Consider the following 24,436-nt stretch of genomic DNA (forward strand, 5'->3'; position numbering starts at 1 on the left):
GAAGATAAGCCCGGAGAACCCTTTTAAATAATTTTTTTCAATTCCATGTCACTATCTATATAATATAAATATATGCTAAAATCTTACAGTTTTGCCCTGGCCACTAAGCCTAATAACAGGCACCACTTCTTGGTCTGTACAGATCACGTTACTGCAGTAATCTGATTATCATTAGTGGCAGGATTAGAATGACAAATATCACGTATATACAGATAACACAGGACTCGCCATTCACAATAGATGATATCACAGAGCAGGCTTAGAAAACTTTCCCATAGATGTCAATGAGATCCTCTCCTGTTCATTGTGTCTATAACCCATGATGGCTGCTGTAAAGCATACTGTATCTCTACGGCTCCATTCACACATCCGCAATTCCATTCCGCACTTTGCGAAATGGAATTGCGGACCCATTCATTTCTATGGGGCTGCACGCCCGATCCGGAATTGCGGAATTGCGCAATAGCGGACACGAATAGGCATATTCTCTTAGTGCCGGCAATGCGCGGAACACACATTGCCACTGTCCGTGTTTTGCGGATCCGCAAAACACACACGGATGTGGGAATGGACCCTTAATGTGGTTAAGAAAAGCTCAGGCAAGATGACCCCATAATCTATAATCATAAAATAAAAACAGATTAGAAAAAAACGATATGTGTCACTTTCTAGTTTTAACTAGCAGAAAAAATATAGGAGACACATTCCCTTTAAACATTTGACATGTCAGAAGTTTGCATAGGAGGACGTCCATAAAGTGGTGGTATATTCTCTGACTGCTAATACAGAAAAGACCGAGCACTCTTCCAAGTGCCATACACTTTTGGCTTATAGCTTGTATATCTAATAATAATTTATTAGGACTTTAATGTGCTTGAGGAAATGTATTAAATATGATGATGAGATAAAAATGACAGCTAAAGTGGCCATGATCCTATTCAGTGAGGTTTTTTCTGTCATTTTTTGAAATCTTAATTTATACTCATAGATGATGGGAATGGTAAAATCAAACTAATATGCATGTATCATGCTTTTCATTTGGCTGTGACTGACACGAGAATGTATCTTTATAGGAAATTCGGAATCGTCACTGGCTTCAGGTCATGTCTGTAACAGGAAGCTCATTCCCACTTGAAGCTAATGTTTTTAAAGTGTTCCACCTTCTGGACATCGGGCTATTAAAGTATGTGGAACAGTGAATCAAGTGTTCAGAATAACCAGACATCGTTTGCTAGGAATATCTGTAAATGCTTGCTCTAATTCTAACTGATATTAGGCCCTCTGTATAAGGGTGCCTTCACACAAGGCAGAATTTGATGCAGGAGTTTCTGCAACTGAAAATCTGTTCCGTTCATCTGAATGGGGTTGTTTTGCCCACAAGCACATGGATTTCTGCAAGCTCCTTTCAGATGAATGGAACTGATTTTAGAAATTTTTGCAACAAAATCTGCCACATGTGAAGGCACCCTAAGGGTCCATTCACACGTCCGTTTTTTCTTTCCTGATCTGTTCCGTTTTATGCGGAACAGATCTGGACCAGTTCTGTACCCATTCATTTTCAATAGGTCCTTCATTCTGTTCCGCATGTCCGAAAAAATATAAAATTTGTCCTATTCTTTTCCGCAAAAATCAGATCCTGGTACAATACAAAGTCAATGGATCCGCAAAAAATGGAAGACATTCGTATGTCATTACGTATGTCATCCGTTTTATGCGGATTCCGTTCCTGGAAATTAAATCCTGCCCACAGAAACTTTTTTTTTTCAATTTTTTTTCTAAGAAATCCAAACAACTTTATTTGCTTATTGAAATTGATACATGTTTCCGTTTTTTGCGGATCCGCAACATTTTCAGGAACAACAGATCGGCAAAAAACGGACCGAAATTCGGGATATAGAAAAATACTGACGTGTGAATGTAGCCTAACTGTGATTTTTTTATATGATAGCCTATTTGGGACATTTTAACGTATTTTGCGCATACTAGAATATTCTGTCTGCATCTCCAGTGTGTTCTGTATGTCTTCATTATTGAAGTCTAGTGAGATAGATGAATATCACATGACAGTGGCAGATGGAAATGGTGCTTAGTTGAGCCATGGGCTAAAAATGTTGCACCTTACAGAAAAGAAAGGCTTTGCACAGTGAACGTGATATGAAATACAGTCTTCCAAGCCAATTTGTGGAAAGATAGCCTGTTACTAGTGGTAATCAGTCTGGCAACTGTTACAATGGTGGTTCATGGCTTCCACTGTCACATGTGCACAGGAGGAGGCTTCTTGTGCATGAATAAGGGTCCATTCACACGTCCGTAGTGTATTGCGGATCCGCAATACACCTAGCCGGCACCCCCATAGAAATGCTTATCCTTGTCCACAATGGCATACAAGAATAGGACATGTTCTATTTTTTTCCGGAGCTGCGGACCGGAAGATCGGGGGCGCGCTCTGGAAATGCGGATGCGGAAAGCACATAGTGTGCTCTCCGCATCCATTCCGTCCCTATAGAGAATGAATGGGTCCTCACCCGTTCCGAAAAATTGCGGAACTGATGTGGACCCATTTGCAGATGTGTGAATGAAGCCTTAGGGCCATTGTGTGATGTAGCTCACCTCAGTGCAGTAGTACAAGGGATAGCCTCCTCATGCTCCGTGGGATGCTGCATGGCTGTTCCCAATTGCTCATCTGCTTGGGCTATATAAGCTCTGCTGGTTCCTCACTTCCTTATCTGAGCAATTGATCTCTGTAGATCCTGCCAGGTCTCTCCAGCTTGCTAGGGTCTGTAAGGAGCTATAATCCATTAGTCTGCCTGTTTATCGACCCATGCCATTCTTGTTTCCTGACCCACTGCTGTGGGACCTATCTTGTGCTTGTTCACCATACTGATCTTGTGCCCCTTGCCTGATCTTTGGACTGATCATGGATGTGCATGAACTCTGTCTACCCTGACTTCAGCCTGCTTCCTGCCTAGAGTATTGCCTGATCCTTCGGTGCCATGCATTAGGATCTCTAATCTCTGATCCCGGGTCAGCAGCCAACCACACCGGGACTGTTCCAAGAGGTAACTTACTGTTGGCTCCCCTGCAGTGAAGGCCAAATCCCTGCACAGGGGTTAAAGGGTGAAAACCAGGGGAGCGCCAGGATAATTCCCTAGGGTCAAACTAGTTGGTTGGCATAATGGGACCACAATCACTGCCTGCAACAACAACATACATAGATTGGTTTGTAAGGCTAAATATATAGGTAAGAAGAATAATTGCTCACACTTGCGCTATCTGTGCTAGAACCTGATATAATGTAGAAAGCCTAAATTTTCCCTGCAGATGCACAAAATCTAAACAGTTTACAGTCATCTCCTAGCTGTGTCACGCGTGTTATAAATGCTTCCTCAGGGTTTTTCGATCTCAGGGGTAATTTCCGGAGTAATAAAGAGAATCTCGTAATTTATTTATTATTTATTATAGTTTCTATAAAGCCGCCTAGTTTCAGATTATTTTAAAACGTTGTAAGTTTTCTGGAAAACCCATTTAATTTTTGACATTTGTATACCTATTACTGCAAGTGATTTACAAATGCACTCAAAACCGCTTGAATAGAATAATATTTCACTATTATGTGGCAATGAAGCTTGCAGGAATTTGATGTGATTTCTCAAGTAAAAGAATATTGTTATTTTCTTTTTGAATGCATTTATTTACTTTTTGATCTCCTCCATATAGGTTTAAGAAGCAGTTAATGTCAATAGCAAAAGCAGCAAAGAAGGAAATGGAGCTGGAAATTAAAATGAGAAAGGTGGAAGAAGAATGGAGTGAACAGGTATTTTACGAGCATTTAAATTAAACTGGATTTCACCAGCACAAGTGACTATTGACTCGCTGGTGCTATATTATTGTGGATAGATGATGATATGAAATCTTCTAGATGCCTGTCAGACAATGAAATATTTGTAGTATGCTATCTTGTTATTAAAGTGATTAAATGTAATGTCATTCCTGTTATAATATGTGTAGATCCTGAGCTTCAGACCTTACAAAAACAAAGTGTTGTTAGTAAAGGATGAGTCCCTTATTTTACTGGAAGAGTTAGAAGATGCCCAAGTGCTTATTGGACAAATGCTGACCTCAAAGGAAATTGATCCTCTAAGAGAGGAAGCAACTACCTGGGCAGAGAAATTAAAACGTGTGGGTGATGTTTTGGAGCTGTGGATCGATGTCCAGGAGTTGTGGCTGCACCTGGAGGAAGTGTACAGTAATCCTACTATTAGCCAGGTAATGCATACATGTTTTATTAAATAATTGTTTCCTTACGGTGCATTTTTTTAAACTATTACAACTGCAACTTTCGTTTTTCCAAGATAATCAGTGACCCTACAACATGTGTTTCTTATTTCAATTAGAGGCACATAACTTGCATTTTTCTTCTCTTAATAATCAGGAACTGCCACGGGATGCAAGAAGATTTGCAAAAGTTAACAGACGATGGACGTTGATGATGATTTCAGCATACAAGACAAAAAATGTCCTTCAGGTGAAGAGAATGAATATGATTTAGAGGCCAAAACTTATTTTATACTTGGCCAAAAATATATTTTTTTCCTCACACATTTTTGGTAAATCTAGAGGAAATAAAATATGCTTATTGTAACCCAACTGCTGATATTCAGTGTTAAGCCATTTTTTGTACATGTAAAAATCCAGTGGAATTTTTTTAATAGAAATAGTGGCCGCTTTTAATTGAGGCTTAAAAAGGTTGTGCACCTTGGGCCGGGCAGACCACCGAGGGGAAGTATAGTTACCTGCTTCCCAGTGCTAGCTCCTTCACTCCACACCTTCCACTACTGCACTGGGCTCCCTGGATGTCACCTTCCTGTTTGATGTTGCTGCAGCAGTGACCTGCTCCCCTTGCATCATGAAAAATGGTCATGTGACACAAGGGGAGTATGTCACCACCAGCGATTGGCTGCAGAGGCGTCAAACAGGAAGGTTACATCCAGGGAGGGCATGGAGCGAAGGAGAGGCAAGTCAGCGCCGGGAAGCAGGTAAGTTAATTTCCCTTCGCAGGTCTGCCCAGAAAGAGTGGGTTTGCCAAACCCTCCCCCCCGCCCCCAAAAGGTGCATAATCCCTTTCATTTACAATTTTCTTATACATTATATATTCCATAAAATTACTAAACGTTAATTGAATGGATCACTTTTTGAATTTGGTCCTACGTGTAAGGAGCTATCATACCTCATTCTTTGGGGAGCAACAGAAGTATTTCTTATTCTCCTACAGAGGCACAACAATCATAGTGGTTACAGTTACACAAAGCTAATGGTTACATTCACACTTGATGGAAAACTTGTATTGGTTCAGTCAACTGTAGACGTTTCTCTTTGTTTCTCCAACTTTAGTGCCCCTGCTCGTATTGTGCACTAACTGGCTTTTTTCCAGATTGTTGGACAACCAGTTTTCACTACAAAGTTTTACTGATACATCTTCCTAGTCCCCACACACTCCAGTCTTTCCTTCAAACTTACGTTTAGTTTTTGTTACCTCCCACTGTGCTTTCTCTGCTTTCTCACAGTGCCTCTGGATCTACAGGCCCCAACAACAGCACACACTGGGCTCTATCATGGTTGGTTTCTGGACCTCTATTGCTCACAACTTTCCTTTGGCTCACCGTCATACTCTTTCCAGCCACTGGCATGTTCCTTGGTGACTGGCTTGGACCCCTACACTCTAACACAGCAGGTCTCTCCACTTGCCATTTACTTCACTATGCACATACTAACTCACTTGGTGGCAATCAGACACTTTTATAGATGTGCCTGAAACCACTCCTGTTGTCATGTGACAGAAGAGGTGTTATCAGTTATTTATAGCATTCTCTTTGTAAAACTACATTCACATGAACATGGTGTTTTGCAGATCCGCAAAACATGGACGCCGGCCCATGTGCGTTCCGCAATTTGTGGACCCCCACATGCTGCGGCTGTCATAGAAAATGTCTATTCTTGTCCGCAGTCTATTTTTTTTTTTTTTGCAAGGCCGTGGCACATAGCAACGGATGTGGACAGCACATGGTGTGCTGTCTGCATTTTTTGCGGCCCTATAGAAATGAATGGGTCCGCACCAAAATTGCGGAACGGATGCAGACTCATTCATACGGTCGTGTGAATGCAGCCTCAGTGTGTATACATAGATAGTTGTCAGTCATTGATATCTGTATATGGAGGAGGTGTTATCAGAGATTGATAGCATTCATGCCTCCCAAGTGTCCCTCTTTTTGACCCAAGTCCCTGTCCCTGTTGGATCCTTAATTGTCCCTCTTTTTGACCTGGGGAATTAATGCATAAATGTGCATTAATACATTTACTAAATTGCTATAATTTCTACCTGTATATTAGACTATAACTTCATTATTTGGTGCAATGTGGACCTCAAATTATCTATAATCCGAAGATTTACAGTTAGGTCCATATATATTTGAACAGGGAACATTTTTCTAATTTTTGTTCTGTACATTACCACAATGGATGTTGAACAAAACAATTCAGATGCAGTTGAAGTTCAGACTTTCAGCTTCAATTCAGTGGGTTGAACAAAATGATTGCACAAAAATGTGGGGAACTAAAGCATTTTTTAAACTCAATTCCTTCATTTCAGGGGCTGAAAAGTAAATGGACAAATTAAATAATTGTAAATAAAATATTAATTTCTAATACTTTGTTGGCAATGGCTGCCTGAAGTCTTGCACTCATGGACATCACCAGACGCTGTGTTTCCTCCTTTTTAATGCTCTGCCAGGCCTTTACTGCAGCGGTTTTCAGTTGCTGTTTGTTTGTGGGCCTTCCTGTCTGAAGTTTAGTCTCTAACAAGTGAAATGCTCTATTGGGTTCAGATCAGGTGACTGACTTGGCCATTCAAGAATATTCCACTTATTTGCTATAATAAACTCCTGGGTTGCTTTGGCTTTATGTTTTGGGTCATTGTCCATCTGTATTATAAAACGCAGACCAATCAGTTTGGCTGCAATTGGCTGGATTTGGGCACACAGTATGTGTCTGACAACCCCAGAATTTATCCAGCTGCTTCTGTCCTGTGTCACATCATCAATAATTTCTAGGGACCCAGTGCCACTAGCAGCCATGCATGCCCAAGCCATCACACTGCCTCCGCCATGTTTTACAGATGATGTGGTATGCTTTTGATCGTGAGTAGAGATGAGCGAACTTCTGTTTTAAGTTCGGCGTCTAAAGTTCGGGGGCGGGTTAGCGGAGAATCCCGATCTGGAACCGGATATGGATTCCGACTTCCGTTGTGGTCCGTGGTAGCGGAATCAATAATCGGCCATTATTGATTCCGCTACCACGGACCACAACGGAAGTCGGAATCCATATCCGGTTCCAGATCGGGATTCTCCGCTAACCCGCCCCCGAACTTTAGACGCCGAACTTAAAACAGAAGTTCGCTCATCTCTAATCGTGAGCCTTCGCCATACTTTTTTCTGTCCATCATTCTGGTAGATGTTGATCTTGGTTTCATCTGTCCAAAGAATGTTCTTCCAGAAGTGTGCTGGTTTCTTAAGTCCAGTCTAGCCTTCTTATTCTTGATGCTTATGAGTTGCTTGCACCGTGCAGTGAACCCTCTGTATTTACTTTCATGCAGTCTTTTCTTTATGGTAGATTTTGATATTGATACACCTATATCCTGGATGGTGTTGTTCACTTGTTTGGCTGTTGTGAAGGGGTTTCTCTTCATCATGGTAATTATTCTGCGATCATTCACCACTGTTTTCTTCTGTGGGCGTCCAGGTCTTTTTGCATTGTTGAGGTCACCATCGCTTGCTTGCTTTCTTTCTTTCTCAGGATGTACCAAACTTTAGATTTTGCCACTCCTAATAGTGTAGCAAGTTTTGGGATGTGTTTGTTCTGTTTTCGCAGATGAAGGCTTGTTTCCACTGCATGGAGAGCTCCTTTGACTGAATGTTTACTTCTCAGCAAAATCTACAAAATGCAAGCACCACACCTTAAATCAACTCCAGGCCTTTTATGTGCTTAATTGAGAATGAAATAATGAAGGAATTGCCCACACCTGCCCATGAAACAGCCTTTCAGTCAATTGTCCAATTACTTTTGGTCCCTTTAAAAACAAGGTGCCACATGTAAAGGAGCTGAAACTCCTAAACCCTTCATTCAATTTTAATGTGGATACCCTCAAATGAAAGCTAAAAGTCTGGACTTTATGTTAATGTCCATTATATAACTATAACTTGAATATGTTTTAGTAAACAGTTAAAAAAACTAAATTGTGCCAGTGTCAAAATATATATAAACCTAACTGTATATCCCAGGATCTCCACATGCTGTAAAAAAATAAATAAAGGAACTTAACAGAGTCCCAGCTGCTGTACTTCGGACGGAGTCAGTAATTATGCTTTGGGCGGAGTTAATGGCGTGACCTAGTATGAAAAAAATTGCCACGATGTGCGCCACACATATTGTCCCTCTTTATGATTTTCAAAAGTTGGGAGGTATGAGCATTCTGTGTGTATGTGTGTATAAAGGGATAGCTGTCAGTAGCTGTACACAGATGTATTCTTAAGTATAGAAAGAACAGAGATATAACTGTATAAATTACAATTTATACTGAATCTTTTCCCACAAAACTATATATCAATCTGCTCAGCAACTCTTGTACTATAACATTCAGCCTGCAGATTGCACTGCATTTTATGGTGACAGGTCCTCTTTAACCCATAGAGGACGAGCACCATACATGTACGGGGCTGGTGGACGTGACTTAAGGACCATCACCGATGGCAGATAAGGCAGCCGGATGCCTTCCATAGGCATCGGGGCTTGCCTTCTATGGAAGTCTGTGAGATCCAGCCCTTAGGCTGGGTCTCACAGGCAGGCTGTCAGCATAAAATCTGACATGCAATGTGTTACAATACAGGATGTATTGTAATGCATTGCAGGGGGGATCAGACCCCAGATGTTGAAGTCCCAGAGTGGGACAAAAAAAAAGTTAAAAAGTGTTTTTCATAGTAAAAAAAAAAAGTTTCAAGTAAAAATAAAAGCCCCTTTCCTAAAATAAAACACATACAATTGTAAAAAATAAATAAAAAAAATAGACATATTCAGAATTGATATTGGTCTTTAAAACTGGTCCTTAAAAGAGTAGGTTTTGGAAATTTTCTAAGCCTTCTAAATGGCATTCACAAAATTATCCAAACATAAGGTAGACATATGGAAAATGTAAAGTAATAACTATTATATGAGGTATCACTATCTGTTTTAAAAGCAGAGAAATTGCAATTTGGAAAGTTGTGAATTTTTCAATTTTTTTTGTAAATTTAGGGATTTTTTTTTAAATGAAAAAGAAAAATATTGACTAAAATTTACCACTAGCATGAAGTACAATGTGTCACAAGAAAACAATGTAAGAATGCCTTGGATAAGTAAAAGCGTTCCAAAGTTATCACCACATAAAGTGACACATGTCAAATTTCCAAAAAAACGGCCTGGTCCTTAAGTTGAAATATGGCAGGGTTCTCAAAGGGTTATAATAACATTTCTCTTAAATTCAATGCATGTTTCTCTTAAAGGCATAAACACAGCATTTTATTTGTGAGAGGCTAAGTTAGGGTTTCTTGCAGTTTATCCTCTCCTCCCCTTACAAACTGTCAAGATGTGAATCTGATGATGTTATGGCATGTATTTTATTAATCTTATTATATAGTTATTGTTACAAGTTCTATCATTATTTAAACTGCAGAGGAATGTTACATTAACCCTAGATTCTGCTAACATAATGACCACAAGTAAGAACACAATAGTAAGCTTGCCCTGCCTCAGTCACAAGTATGAACATTACCCTTAGAAAAATATAAATAATTATAGCAAATAAAGAAAAGGGGTGGGTTGGGGGCACAGCATGAACCAACATAAAATTTTAGGTGTGGATGAACATGTTTGTACAATCATAGTGAGATTGGAATTAATCCTGTTGTGTAATCTGTGCCATCTCACTTCGCCTTAAAGAAAATTAAAATTTCCCAGGACAGATAAAGATTTACAGTCAGTTTTTCGCTTCAAAGCAAATCCAGAACTCATTAAACTAATAACCAGTTCTGGTAATCTGAACTACTACTCTCTTTATACCATTAATAGGCTATATATGCCCTTTGGTTTATTTAATTATCAACTTCCTGTTATCTATGGCGAAAACAAATTCTGCATTGCTGTACAGAAATGTACACATTAGTGTATTGTTGGCTAAAGTCGCCGTTTTCGGTGGGACCAGCCGGCAGTCTAATGTGTGTGGGGACCTCCTGACTTTTCCCTGACAGATGATGTCAGAGGAGAGAAGGATTGGGCGCATTTATTTTTTCGCCTGATTCTTTAGTTCTCCCTGGAGATGCAAGAGGTCTTCTTCTCTGTCTGTCCATTGAAAACAATTTATTCATACTTTAGTATGTATGAAGTGCAGATGAATGGTCCAGCAAACAGTTCTAAGAAAAGATGCTCCAGAATTACTGTTTTAGTGGAAGTGGCTGGAAAGTGAAACTTTTCATTTTGTGTGAAAGCTAAATGCATATGTATTCCTTGACTCAAACTTTTATCATCAATACTCTTTTACATAGTGCTGCTGCACAGGAGATGTCCCCAAAGAGGTTCTTCTAAGACACTTCTACCTGGAGCTTGAGATCTGTTTTTCTGCTTTGAATTCTTACCTTGGCAGAATGAGACAGACTTTCCCTCGCTTCTACTTCTTGTCAGATTTGGCTTTGATGTCTGTACTTAGCCAACCCTATGATATCAGACATCTTCAACATCATTTAAGGTACTGTATGTGTTTTGCGGATTGTCCTTTTTTTTGTAAAGGAAATTTGTATAATGTAGCCAAACAATGGCTTGTGTTAGTCAAAATAGGATACTGGTAGACAGTACCATTGACTTTATATATAGAACCTTCAGGTAATTACAAGATTACATTGAGTGGTTTTTGTGTAGTAACATCAAAATTAGGATCATGGTGACATCATTGTTCCCCCTTTAATCTAATTTTAATCATGGCTGTCTGTTGGCACTTAAGTAGACATATGGGGTTCTAACACATAACAGGGCTGGAGCATGACTTATAAACAAGTCAAAGCAGTAACAAATGGACGTTTAAAAGGGTTATCCCATGATTAATGTTAAATATTAAAACCATATATCATATAGTACATGAACATCTATTTCTTACAAAGCTAGAACCAGTCCTGTACCTCACATGATTCCAAAGATCTACCCATTCATTGCTCCAATTGCTCTTCTAGATTCTCTTCAGGCTAGCAGCTAAAGGTCATGTCCTTCCTCAGGGAAGATGTCCTTTCTGCTGGAACTTTGTCTGTAACTGCCACAATTTGTAACAGTAGATATGGCTGGTGTCAGTTAAAGGATGGAACTGAGCATATGCAACCACTTCAGTAGGTGGTTGTGCACATCACTATACATATTAAATCCTAGGGGGTGCCATTATAATGAAGTAAAGAGAATATCTCTAATCTCAAGCAATTTTATATCAGATAGTAAATTACAGAAGTAACTAGCTTTTCCTGATAATTTATATTAAAATAGTATTTAATGGTGGCACAACCCCTTTAATCTCTTGAAACAATGTGTGACGTCTTTATCCAATTGTTTTATTACTGAAATCCTTTACTTTTCAGGTGCTTGTTTAGTGGGGTTTCCTCTATTGAAGTGGAGAATGTCGAAGAAGAGGAAAGTGTGATCTCTGATGAAGAAGAAGTTGAAGCAACTGGACCAGTTCTTGATTTTTTAAGTGTCCGATCTGGAAATGAAGGTTGGCTATCAACAGGGCAAAGAAGCACAACACATGTCACGGACACAGAAAGCTTATTTCAAAGATCTTTAAAATCTGTAAGTTAAAACTGGTCTCATTTAAAAAAAAAAATTCAATTGTAACATTTGTAGACAAATCTATTAAATTACTTATTAAATAAGTAGACACCATTCTCGGAGGAGAGGTGTCTTGTAGCATAGGTAAAACAAGTTGATTAGTACATGTTGGCTAGATGGCATCAAACAGTTGCTGGACAATAGTTAGCTGCAAGGGTGCTGTCACCTGTTGCATGCCCAAGCATCAGTGTGGAAGTCCCCTTGGATTGCTAATGAATGAAGTGCCTATTTATTGCTTTTTTTAATGCCTGCATAGTTTTTAGGCAAAATACACAGCCATTAACAAACAGCAATGACTAATGGTCCTAATTACACCTCCAAATGAAGCAAGCGATTGTCGGGAAGGAAGCATTCCTTCCTGACAATTGCCTGCTCGCTAGTGGATGAGATCTCCTCCTCAGTCATACCATTGCTCCTCCCCATACTGAATCACACAGAACGAAGATTTTTAAACCTGCTAAAAGATTCAGATTCCGCTCATCCATTGGGTAATCAGTATTACACTGCAAGATGATTGCTAATGAGCATTCAAACGATTGCTTGTTGGTGATAATCTGAGCAATTATCTTTAGGTGTAAAAGGGCCTTAAACACTGCCTTCATTAGCAATCCAGGCAGACCACGCAATGCCCACCTAGAAGCCACGACATGTGTTAGCACTCTAATGCTACAAAGTATTGCCATAAATGAATGCACAATGTCTGCAAAGAATGGACTGGAATCTAGCATTTAAAAAATGGCAAATTTGAATCAGGTTTCTACTGATAAACCTCCCCTCTATGCCTGCAGTTCTTTGTGTCAGTATAGTAATTGTTGTAGATGTTATGTATATTCATGGGTGGGTATAGCTAGGCTTGAGGTAAGACCCCTTTCCCCCCTTACCCATTATAAAAAAATGTCTGTACAGGATCTGGTGTAGTAGGTACACATTTCTCAGTTCTAAGGGAAATAAACACACATAGAAGCTTCTTCTTTAGGAAGAGTTCTAAAAACTGAGGCAAAGATGTAAAAATCTGAAATTTAACAGAAAAGATATACCATATCTGTGTACAAGTCATACACATTAGATAATTGTAAATCAAGCCTGCCAATTGTGATAAGACTGGTCAGCCATCTAAATTGTATAAAAGGTCTTCTGACTCCCCCAATAGCAAATGTTGGGGGAGATTTCAGCTGCCTGACCCTTGTGTTCTTGGGGAAATAAGCTACTGTCAGAGTACTCTGGCAGTGGCTTTCTCTCTTCAGACACAGGGGAGATTTATTAAAAGCAGTGGAATGCAAAAGAGTATACAATCCATTAGATGTGGGTACTCTCTTCCAAGAATCACGATAAAACAAAAAGGGACACGTATTTAGCCAAAAGTTGTTTGTTTAAATACTTACTCATATACAAAAATCAACATAAACCAGTTCATCTGTGTTTGTTCATAAAAGTCCAATAACAGCATTGGCGGCTTAGTAACTGCAGCCTGGTTCACCATAGAGGTAGATATAAAATGGTGCGTTCTCGAAGAGGTGGAGGGTAGAGATAATCATCAAATCCTAATTACAAAAGGAAATGTATTGGATTGTTACTCTGAACAGCAAATATCCGAATGGCCTTAATGAGGTGTGCAGCCTCAGCTCATTTTTGTAGCCTTGTGGGACTACTTTGTCATATCATAGCATCTTACATAGGGTAGTGATTTTTCATTTATTAATTGAAGTAATAAAGGTCAACAATAATGGTGTTTGGTAACTTTTAGTACCCTTCTATAATTATGATTTGTTATTGTATATATATTTTGAATCCTTCCTTATATAAAGGTATAATGATTTTGGCTTCATACATGTCCCTTGCTATTTTTTGTGATTATTAGGGGCAAAGGTTTAAAAGTAATATTGGGAAGTGTTACTTTACTGAGAGAGCAGTGGATGCATGGGATAGCCTTCCTGCAGAAGTGGTAGCTGCAAATACAGTGGAGGAGTTTAAGCATGCATGGGATAGGCATAAGGCTATCCTTCATATAAGATAGGGCCAGGGGCTATCCATAGGATTCAGTATATTGGGCAGACTAGATGGGCCAAATGGTTCTTATCTGCCGACACATCCTATGTTTCTATGTTTCTATTGGAGAGGATCAGCGGGTCCTATGTGCAAGGAAGTTAGCCGTTAGCAGTGAAGTGAAGCGTGGGAGTTATCCATGTGATTCTCTCTTCCAAGGCCTTTGGAAAATGTAATTAGTAACCTGATTGTTTGGGCAACTCCTTCACTTTTTCATTTAGTTGATAAATCTCCCACAGTGTGATGTTTTATAGTTAACCTTCCTCGGCATTATGGAATTCTATAAAAATGGTGAACACAAAAATAATAGTAATACATTTTAAATAATTTATTATGTGACTTTTGTCACTTTTATCAGTGATTATTTGCATATTTTTGTACTTTGTACAGTAACCTATTTCTTTTACATATCTACTGTACATTGCCTAGCAGTGGTGTTTGGTATTGCTGTTCACATCACTGAGACAGCACTGCGCAAAGGCCATATGACTGATGGACATGACATCAGAGTCTGGTCAGCAGGGGTGTCAGGAGTTGGATCCCCACCGATCTGATACTGATGACTTTGTGATGTTTGATCATCAGCATTTAAAGAGAACCTGTCATGTGAATATTTGATTATAATCTACCCAATTATATACAATCATTAACTACTAAAAAGTACCTTAGAAGTATTCACTTACTGGTGTGACAGATGGTTACCTCATAATATACACACAAAGATGCCGCATGCTAATGAGCTGATTTGAGTCCGGCGTGATCTCATTGAGTCCAGCGTATATATAATTCAGAGCTATAGCCACTCCCCTGCCCACCTGCTGCTGATTCATATGGAAACTAACTGTCATTCAGCAGCAGGTGGGCGGGGAGAGTCAGGAGCTCATGAATATTTAGGACTCATCATTATCAGCTGGAGCTTTTCAATACAAGATGTTGGCAGATTGACTGGGTCAATTAAAGAAAGTGACCCAGCTTTTTGCTAACAGAATCAGTCACTTATTTATGTTGCCCTTAGTTAGGACACCATAAAGCTGGCGACAGGTTCCCTTTAAGGTTCTGGAAAACCCTTTAAATTATTTCCTATATGAAGCGATACCATTAAGAATAGTTCATCCAACCTTTCTGGAATCTTTTAAAACATTGCACCTTACAGGGTGAGCTTGCGTTATGGAATGGTATAGCCAATGAAATGAATCAAACCATTGCCTGGATGGCACCAAGTTTGAAAATAAATGCACCGGCTGTCACACAATGTATAGGTGAATGTTTGCATCTGGATAAAGGAGCAGCTTGACATGTTTTACAGACTTTCAAACCGTTCATGTTACATTGATACATGTTCAGAATAATGTGCATATATAAAGCTACTGCTCATGGCAGAGCCTTATGGATGCAGCAACCATGTGGCACCCTAGTAAAGAGCTGAACACCATCCTTGTACTGCTGTGTAGTCTCTGTTGGGTGGTGTATATACACAAGTATATATGTTGGGTGGTGTATATACACAAGTATATATGTTGGGTGGTGTATATACACAAGTATATATGTTGGGTGGTGTATATACACAAGTATATATGTTGGGTGGTGTATATACACAAGTATATATGTTGGGGGGTGTATATACACAAGTATATATGTTGGGTGGTGTATATACACAAGTATATATGTTGGGTGGTGTATATACACAAGTATATATGTTGGGGGGTGTATATACACAAGTATATATGTTGGGGGGTGTATATACACAAGTATATATGTTGGGTGGTATATATACAGACAATACCTGTGCACATGGCGGCATCCGGTGGAGTATCTTCTGGGGTTTTTTCAGTAACAGAAGAGGACCCGTGCACCTTGAGAGGCCTACCTCCTACCTGTACACATTGCAATAAATAGTCAGCTTCTACATTAACACTTTTGTCTAATCCATTACAGGCTGGTATATCGCAGAACAGGAATCGAGCCATTGCATATAAGGAACCTAGTGTGAAATTAAATGCAGTGTCTGTCACAGACTTTGCAGGGGAATGCTTGCAGTTGGACGAGCAGGTGACTATTACCTATCACCTATTGCCTGTTAAATGTCTTCATTCCCTTTTTACTCGTGTTTTAAACCAGTTTTTCTGCATTACTCATCAGTGAGCTGTTTAGTGTGTGCACAATAGATGTAAAAGCATGTTCGCTCTAATTGTTCTGCTCTTAGAGTATGTTCTTTTCTCTTTTCCTTGTTTAGGTTGCCATTGCTTCTGACGTTGGTGCCTGGCTCAGTAAACTGCACAGCAGCCTACGTGCTTCATTAAATAACAAAATCTACAATGTCATTGGAGACATTAATCAAGGAATGGCTATAGATGAGTGGACACAAAAGGTATCACAAATAAATGATTCATGTTGTACAGGATCTAGCACCATTAAACACCTGCCATTAGTGACTTCATGCCTCTCTGTTCACCATTATTATCTGTACAAACAGAAGACCTTTATGATGATATCACAGCCCTCCCTATTTAACTGTTAAAATACTAAATAAAAAAAGAGACATAAAAACGACATTAATAATAAAATAAATGTGACCTGTGTGGCTTTATTATACAGGCCAATTATCAGGAACGCTTGTTCCCAGTAATTGCCTCAAATACCGTTTGGTCTAATGGAGCCTTAAGAGAAACCTTATCTTTGATGTCTTTACTAAAATATATTATAAGCTAACAAACTTATTAAAAGAATCTGTTTATATCAGTCCTGTGTATTTTTTTTTTTTACAAATGTTAATAATCAGTTTCCACCTTTGCTTTATTTCAAGTACCCAACCCAAGCTGCAGTTCTTGGCCTGCTTTATCTATGGACTAAAGACTTTGAAAGCTCCATTTCTGAAATAAGACAGGATCGGAAAGCCCAGTCTCGTATACTCAAGAAATATACAGCGATGGCCATCAAACTGTCTGCTATCACTGCTAAGGGACACTGGAAAAATATGGAAGACTCAATCTCCCAGTCTCAGAGGCTAAAACTGGAAAATATTATCATGGTATGATTTTTGCCTGATCCTATAAAACAGATTTACACAAATTCCTATCTAAACATAAGCTTTAAAATGGTTTATATTTGTGTTACTTTTTCTGATATAAATTGACACATCCTATAACTGTATGCAGATATACAGTGTATGGTGTATCAAGATAAATTGTGAATTTAGTGCAACATTAAAGTATTATCTTACACTTTAGGAAGTATTATGGTTATTTGATGTTTTCCCCTATCCACAGGGTAGGGGATAAGTTTCAGATTGGCAGGGGTCCTACCATTGAGACCCCCCACTGATCATGAGAACAGGGGCCCCCATACCCTGAAGGGTCCCTTGAAATGAATAGAGCAGCAAGATAGGCATGCACCCTGCCGTCCCATTCAACTTTATGTCTGAGCGCTGTTCTCTGATCTAGTCCCACAGAGATTAAGGGAGAGGCAGCTCAACTTTCCCCTTTGTTTATTTCAGGAGGGCCTACAGGGTACAGGACCCTTGTTCTCATGATCGGTGGGGGCACCAGCAGTAGTGCCTCTACCAATCTAATAGTTATCACCTATACTTTGTATAGGGAATAACTTGGAATACCCCTTTAACACAATCAAATATTTATTTCTACAGCCATTTTTACAAAAGTCTACACCGGAGCAGTTAGTGGTAGTGTTTTGCTTCTAACTGCATAGCCATTTTCAACTGATCCCCCTGGGACAGGATATACTCTCGGAAGTGTCTCTCCCTTCTGCCTAAAAGACATGGCATCTTTTTATGTGATGTCAGTGTGTCCAGTGGGGATGACTCCTTTAATGAAATTCCCATTAAGACCTCATGCACATGGCTGTTGTCATTTGATGGTCCGCAAACCTCTGAGTCTGCAAAATGGACAATAGGACTTGTTCTATAATTTGTGGAACAGACACGTGGATGCAGACATCACATGGATGATATCCGTATGCTGTTCGAATTTTTTGGTCCCATAGAAATTAATGGGTCCATGTCCGAACCACAAAAATGCAAGTCAGACGCAGACTAAAAATATGATCGTGTGCATGATACCTAAGAAAGTTTTGAAGGTTTAGGTTTAAAGGTATGAAATGTTGACCACCCTATCCCTATTGGTGATGAGCAACTAATGTTTCATGAAATGGAACTTGTAACACTCCAATGTCAGCATAATACACAAGTTAGGCTACTTTCACACTTGCGTTTTGGTTTCCGTTTGTGACATCTGTTCAGGGCTCTCACAAGCGGTCCAAAACGGATCAGTTTTGCCCTAATGCATTCTGAATGGAAAAGGATCCACTCAGAATGCATCAGTTTGCCTCCGTTCCGTCTCCATTCTGCTCTGGAGGCGGACACCAAAAGGCTGCCTGCAGCGTTTTGCTGTCCGCTTGACGAAACTAAGCCAAACGGATCCGTCCTGGCACACAATGTAAGTCAGTGGGGACGGATCTGTTTTCTCTGACACAATCTGGCACAATAGAAAACTGATCCGTCTCCCATTGACTTTCAGTGGAGTTCATGACAGATCCGTCTTGGCTATGTTACAGATAATACAAACGGATTCGTTCATGACGGATCTGCCCAAAACGCGAGTGTGAAAGTAGCCTTAAGTAGAACAAGAGGGCAATAAAATTAATTATACTGAGTACTAGCCAAAGCTACTCTGGCACGTAAATGACCCAGGATAGTGCAGGCCTAATCACAGGTATGTATTCAGAAAGGAAAATAATGTAGATAGGACAGACCAGTCAAGAAGGCCAAATTATTCTGACAGCTATCTCAAGTCAAGCATGTATGTTTATTTTAACGGGGAGAGGAGAATAAGCCGCTGCCGCAGATATCTCCCAAGAGAACAAAGAATTAGGCGTGTTAAATCTAACAGCAATTGTGTGCCATCAATATCAGGAACCTGGAAGCTCATTATTTTGTTGGCCACTTTTAGTGGATATTGCACAGATGAACAATGGGCCATGAAATAATTCTCCACTCCCTGCCTGCTGGCTCTCTGTAAATGGGATGTCTCACTACAAAGTACTCATCAATATCACATAACTGAAGAGAAGGAGGGAGAGAGGGATAGGGAACTTATAACACTGAATATGGTGTCTGAGCTGCAGGCAGCAGGTTATAGAGCAGGAGGAGCGGAGCAGATCGATAGATAGTTTTATACACTTCTCTAGCTATACACCAGGAAGATGCCAACAGAGCACAGGAGGGTTTTTGTCATGCAACATTCCCATTTTAACTGTCAAAGTAAAATCCGCTGGAATGTGCAGTTTTGTGTTACAAAAAGTCCCCGTGTGGTCCCAGCCTTACAGAGAAAAGGAAAGTTTACAGAAATGATATCGAGAGAATGGAAAGAACCCAAGTTTTCAGATTACACACGGCAATGCTCTACATCATGTACATTTAAATCTGCTCAAATTAGGATTGTAGGTATTTTTTTTATAGCAATTTGTACTTTTTAATATCAGGTAGTTTGTACATAACACATAAGCCGAATGTCCTACACCATATTATACAGCAGATGTTAAGTTTACAAACATCATTTGCCATCTCTGTAGACGGTGAAATGATATACAACAGAAAGCTAATGATGAGCGTAAACCATCTGTTCCCCTATTTTACAAATTGTAAGACATGTCTTTAATATACAGGACGGTATGACTACCACTACCAACAGCTACATTGTTGTCGCCTTTATAGTGGAATTCTTTGGTGATGTCTTTATTTAAACTGAAGATCCTTTGATTAATTCTGGCTATTCAGTCCAGCGACTTTGAAACATAGTGTATTTGTAATGTATCTTAGCCATTTTTTACTCTTTGATACTAATGGGTCTGTAATTTTTATTATATCTCTATTTAATTCTGTTGGGGGAATTTATTAAGATGCCAGATGCTGATGCCAGTCTTAGTAAGAAAACGTAATGGGGTATAATGTACTGGAATTGTTAAGAGGCGTAATTTTGCTGCATTCTTGGAAGGTCTTTGCACCAGATAATAAAATGTATGCCAGTTTTTGGCGCACATGTTGGGCCCCCTCCTGGTGAGGGTGTGGTAAGATGGCAAAGAAGTTCAAATTTTAGCACAAAATAGAGCTTTTGCCAAACATTTTCTGTGGCATAAAAATGGCGTAGCACCTTGACACATTCCCCCTTAAGTTTGTAATGATGCAGTGCTATGGGTAGGTTGTGGTCTGGTCATAATGATGATTGCTTAGTGCAGATTCATAAATTAAACTATAATTTCACATTTCACACTTCTACAGTTCCTAATGTAGGCCTTCCAGGGATGCTAGACAATGGTGATGCTGACCTATAACAACTACTTCTGCTTCATACAGTGCTGCTAATAATTATTCATACCCCTGGCAAATTTGACTTAAAGTTACTTTTATTCAACCAGCAAGTAATTTTTTGGACGGGAAATGACATAGGGGTCTCCCAAAAGATAATAAGACAATGTACAAGAGGCATTATTGTGTAAAAAAAAAATTATTTTATTTACATTTGAGCAAAAAGTGTCCAGTCCACAATTATTCATACCCTTCTCAATAATCAATAGAAAAGCCTCTATTGGCTATTACAGCAATCAAACCCTTCCTATAATTGCAGACCAGCTTTTTGCATGTCTCCACAGGTATTTTTGCCCATTCATCTTTAGCAATAAGCTCCAAATCTTTCAGGTTGGAGGGTCTTCTTGCCATCACCCTGATCTTTAGCTCCCTCCACAGATTCTCAATTGGATTCAAGTCTGTGGCCAAACATCTTCTTCTTTGTCCAGATGAGCTTTTGCAAAGGCCAAGCGCCTTATCTGGAGAAGTGGCGTCCTCCTTGGTCTACATCCGTGGAACCCAGCAGTGTGCAGTGTCTGTTGGATTGTCTGCCTTGAGACATTGCCACCAGCAGAGCCCAGATTCACCAGGATGGCCTTGGTGGTGATCCTTGGATTCTTTTTCACCTCTCTAACTATCCTCCTGGCCAGCACAGGTGTCACTTTTGGCTTCCGACCACGTCCTCTGAGATTTTCCACAGTGCAGAACATCTTGTGTTTTTTGCTCAAATGTAAATAAAAGCTGAGAAATGTATTTTTTTCCCACGATAATGCCTCTTGTACATAGTCTTATTATCTTTTGAGAGACACCTATGTCATTTCCCATCAAATAATGACTTGCTGGTTGATTAAAATTAACTTTAAGTCAAACTTTGCCAGGGGTATGAATAATTATGGGCAGCACTGTATGTCTTAAATCATCAATCCTACTCATGAGCACAGTATTTTTTGATATTTATAAGTTCATCAGACTATTAGTTAATCAGGTATTAATCAGCAAAGCTTTATCGTGCATTCAACAAAAGTTCTGTGGTGAATGATGTGTTAGTTATACATGTCCTACTTGTTTCTGTAGTGCAGGCACACAGTAGTATGCTACATGAGCGGGTGTGTCTAGATATTGGTAGGCATCGCATAGCGGTGCTCATATTGAAAAAGCCCACCTCCAGGTGCTCGAAATTACCTGACAACAAAGGAATAAAAGTACGATTTTATCAACAACTGTAAGGCTGACAGTGAGGAGGAAGGTTTTATTTTAAACTGCATTCTCACCCCTACCAGGCTATGTGCCTGGTTTATTAGAGGTGATCTGGTCACAGAGTGGCTTTAAGCTATATTCACATCTGCATTAGTCAATGCCACTTTTATGCTCTGTGATAGGAGCAAAACCACAAAATTGACTGCAGTGCTGTGTCTGTTACATGACAGACACCAATGGTGCTTCTGAGGGTGTGTTACAGAGAGATAGGGGAGCAGAATCTCCTGTTCTCTATGTGTGCTGTGTATGGAGGACATCATAACAGCTAGTTTCCACCCACTCTGGAGCTGAACTTTGGGAAAACTTATTTACAGTTAGAGATAGAGCCTACAGAAGGGAAACTGGACAGAATGCAGAATACACGTTATATACTGGGATAGAAGAATTGCAGGGGTGGCGCTCAGTGGGAGCTGTATGCCAGAAGAAGCAGTATCGCGGCAGGGACCACACAAGCCTGCCGCACTGAAAAGGTAATCAAGTGTATTGGAGATACTGCGCTGAAGGACAAGTTTTTTAGAGATCAATGTTATTTTGCAGGTATTTGCAACTGGGTGCAGGCTGGCATGCGAAGATGTGTCACTATACAGGTGTTTTTAGCTGGTTAAAAAACCGCTTACCTGTAGTGAAGACTTCAATTGGAGTGCTTTTGTCTGCGTCCCTGTAGGTTCGGTATGGAGGCTTTTTTCCCTTTTATTTTTTGTACTTCTTTGGTGCTTTGTCGCTTCGGTTATTAGTTGGTGTTTTCTTTCTTTATCTTTTTCTTTGTTCTTTAACGGTGCTTTGGGTCAGGATAGGGTAATCCAGCTGCAGGATGGATCGGCTTGCTACCTCGTGTCTCGGCCGAAGGCACGCTGCAGCCGCAGGTGGAGGTGTGTGTAGGGGAGTGGTTGGCGCTCACTTGGAGTTGGTTAGTGACGCACTGACGTCACTAAAGCGGTCAAGCATTGACCGACAGGTGCCAGGAGAAGGATACCTGTCCTTCAGCGCAGTATCTCCAATACACTTGAACACGTTATATACTGTTCAGAAATAGTGTTATTCCTCATGTATACCCACATGACAGCTTATTTTGAACATTCACCTGAAACAATAGGTAGACTCTAAATTCAATTGTAGCCACATTTCTCTCTGTATGGTATGGAAAACCTTTTATATAAATTAACTTCGCATTTGCATTTGTTTATAGCAAGTACTTTATCTTCGTGATGTCATGGAAAATATTTTATCCCGGAAACTACGAGAGACTGCTGATTTTGATTGGAGAAGAACTATGAAATTTTACCTGAAGGAAAAAGGTAAATAAGACTACAAGGAAACCAGTTCTTTATGTGGGGATCATGAGATGTTTATTGGAACATTTTAAGTCACTTTAGAACAAAATTGTGCAAAGTTTTATAATTATTATTATCTTTTTATTCATTTAGCACCATTGTCCTTCAAGTTACCTAGGGTAAAACCTAATACAAATTCTCAATGCATAAACTGTTACAAATCTAACAGTATACAGCCAACAATTTAAACATTTTGTTATATTGGGGTCATTTATCGAAGACTGGCTTTTTACCACAGTCTTTGATATCTCCTGTGCTGTACCTTATTTATGATGTCATCAATTAGGAGTAAATGTTAGTAAATTTACCAGGGCCGATGTCACACCCTGGCCTGGCCTCTGCCATGCCCCCACCACTCCCTTGCTACTCTCAGGTCACAAATGAGTTAAAAAAGTCATAAAACAAGGCCTTGCAACTTTTTTTTTACACCAAAAACTGATATAGAGCTCATAGTAAATGATCCCCATTGTCTTAAATGGCATATTTATATCTCTAGAGTTTTTTAGATTTAAAAAGCCATATCTTTATGCTTTATAAGCATTATAAATGCAATGAGAACAAAATGACTTGTAACACTTTGAATGCAACTGTATATATTTAAAGGAGAGCTAACAGAATATATTTATGAATTTAACATTAGTGTACATACGTAATCTGAAATCTTGATTACAGGTTACAGGCCTGAAGACTACATTTGCAAAATGTACTTATAACAACACATTAGATATCATTCTTCGCGAAACATTTTGCTGACTTTTCCTTTATCTTTTTTTCTGCCTGGTGCACATACATTCACAGGCCAATGATGCTGTTTTCATTAGCGTATACCTGAATTCAGCAATTAAATGCTGTGCTCCTAAATACAGATGCTTTTGCATTTGGGCAGGACTGTGGCTCAGTGGTTAGCACTCGTGCCTTGCAGGCCTGGGGTCCTAGGTCCAAATCCAAAGACAACATCTGTTTGGAGTTTGTATGTTCTCCCTGTGTTTCTGTGGGTTTCCTCTGGGTACTCCAGTTTCATCCCACACTCCAAAAGATACTGATAGGGAACTTAGATTGGGGGACAGTCCGATGGTAATTTCTGTAAAGCACTGTGGAATAAGTCAGCACTATATAAGTGAGTAAAATAAATAAAGGTGAAGATACAAATAGGGAGAAGAGAGCGCCACATGTGTGGTATGAGTTAGTAAACGGTGGTTTTTAAACAAACACAAATGTGCTTACCAGATCGCGTTGTGAAGAGTCACAACGGCTGTAAATGGCTTTTCTGGTTATTTATGATCCCGACCAGTAGGCTGTTTTATCCTTGGCTGCAGCGGTGGTCCTCTGTGTAGCTCCAAGGCAAACAACAGGCTTGACAGGTAACTGGATCACTGTAGGCGCTGCCAGGATATGGATTAAAGGAGCATCAGGAGCGATGTGGTAGATTCACGAGAATCTTTATTCACAGGGTTGTCAACGAGTTTCTGGGACAGAGCGTCCTCTTCATCAGGACAGT

The 24,436-nt window shown here is 39.7% G+C and overlaps 1 protein-coding gene across 2 annotated transcripts in view; it reads left to right on the top strand.

Annotated features, from left to right (window-relative positions):
• LOC122934573 (dynein axonemal heavy chain 5-like) overlaps positions 1-24,436 on the top strand; it is a 266,469-nt gene that overhangs the window by 111,475 nt on the left and 130,558 nt on the right. The window contains exons 35-45 of one of the 2 annotated variants that reach the window (XM_044290144.1): positions 1,074-1,183; positions 3,718-3,814; positions 4,009-4,266; positions 4,433-4,525; positions 5,565-5,615; positions 10,629-10,828; positions 11,700-11,910; positions 15,928-16,041; positions 16,226-16,360; positions 16,796-17,020; positions 22,794-22,902. In XM_044290144.1, coding sequence (XP_044146079.1) covers positions 1,074-1,183; positions 3,718-3,814; positions 4,009-4,266; positions 4,433-4,525; positions 5,565-5,615; positions 10,629-10,828; positions 11,700-11,910; positions 15,928-16,041; positions 16,226-16,360; positions 16,796-17,020; positions 22,794-22,902 — 1,603 coding nt within the window. The remainder of the gene's footprint in view (positions 1-1,073; positions 1,184-3,717; positions 3,815-4,008; positions 4,267-4,432; positions 4,526-5,564; positions 5,616-10,628; positions 10,829-11,699; positions 11,911-15,927; positions 16,042-16,225; positions 16,361-16,795; positions 17,021-22,793; positions 22,903-24,436) is intronic. The other variant, XM_044290145.1, reaches the window with a different exon arrangement.

The sequence above is a fragment of the Bufo gargarizans genome, chromosome 4, assembly GCF_014858855.1.
Source record: "Bufo gargarizans isolate SCDJY-AF-19 chromosome 4, ASM1485885v1, whole genome shotgun sequence".
Classification (NCBI taxonomy): Eukaryota; Metazoa; Chordata; class Amphibia; order Anura; family Bufonidae; genus Bufo; species Bufo gargarizans.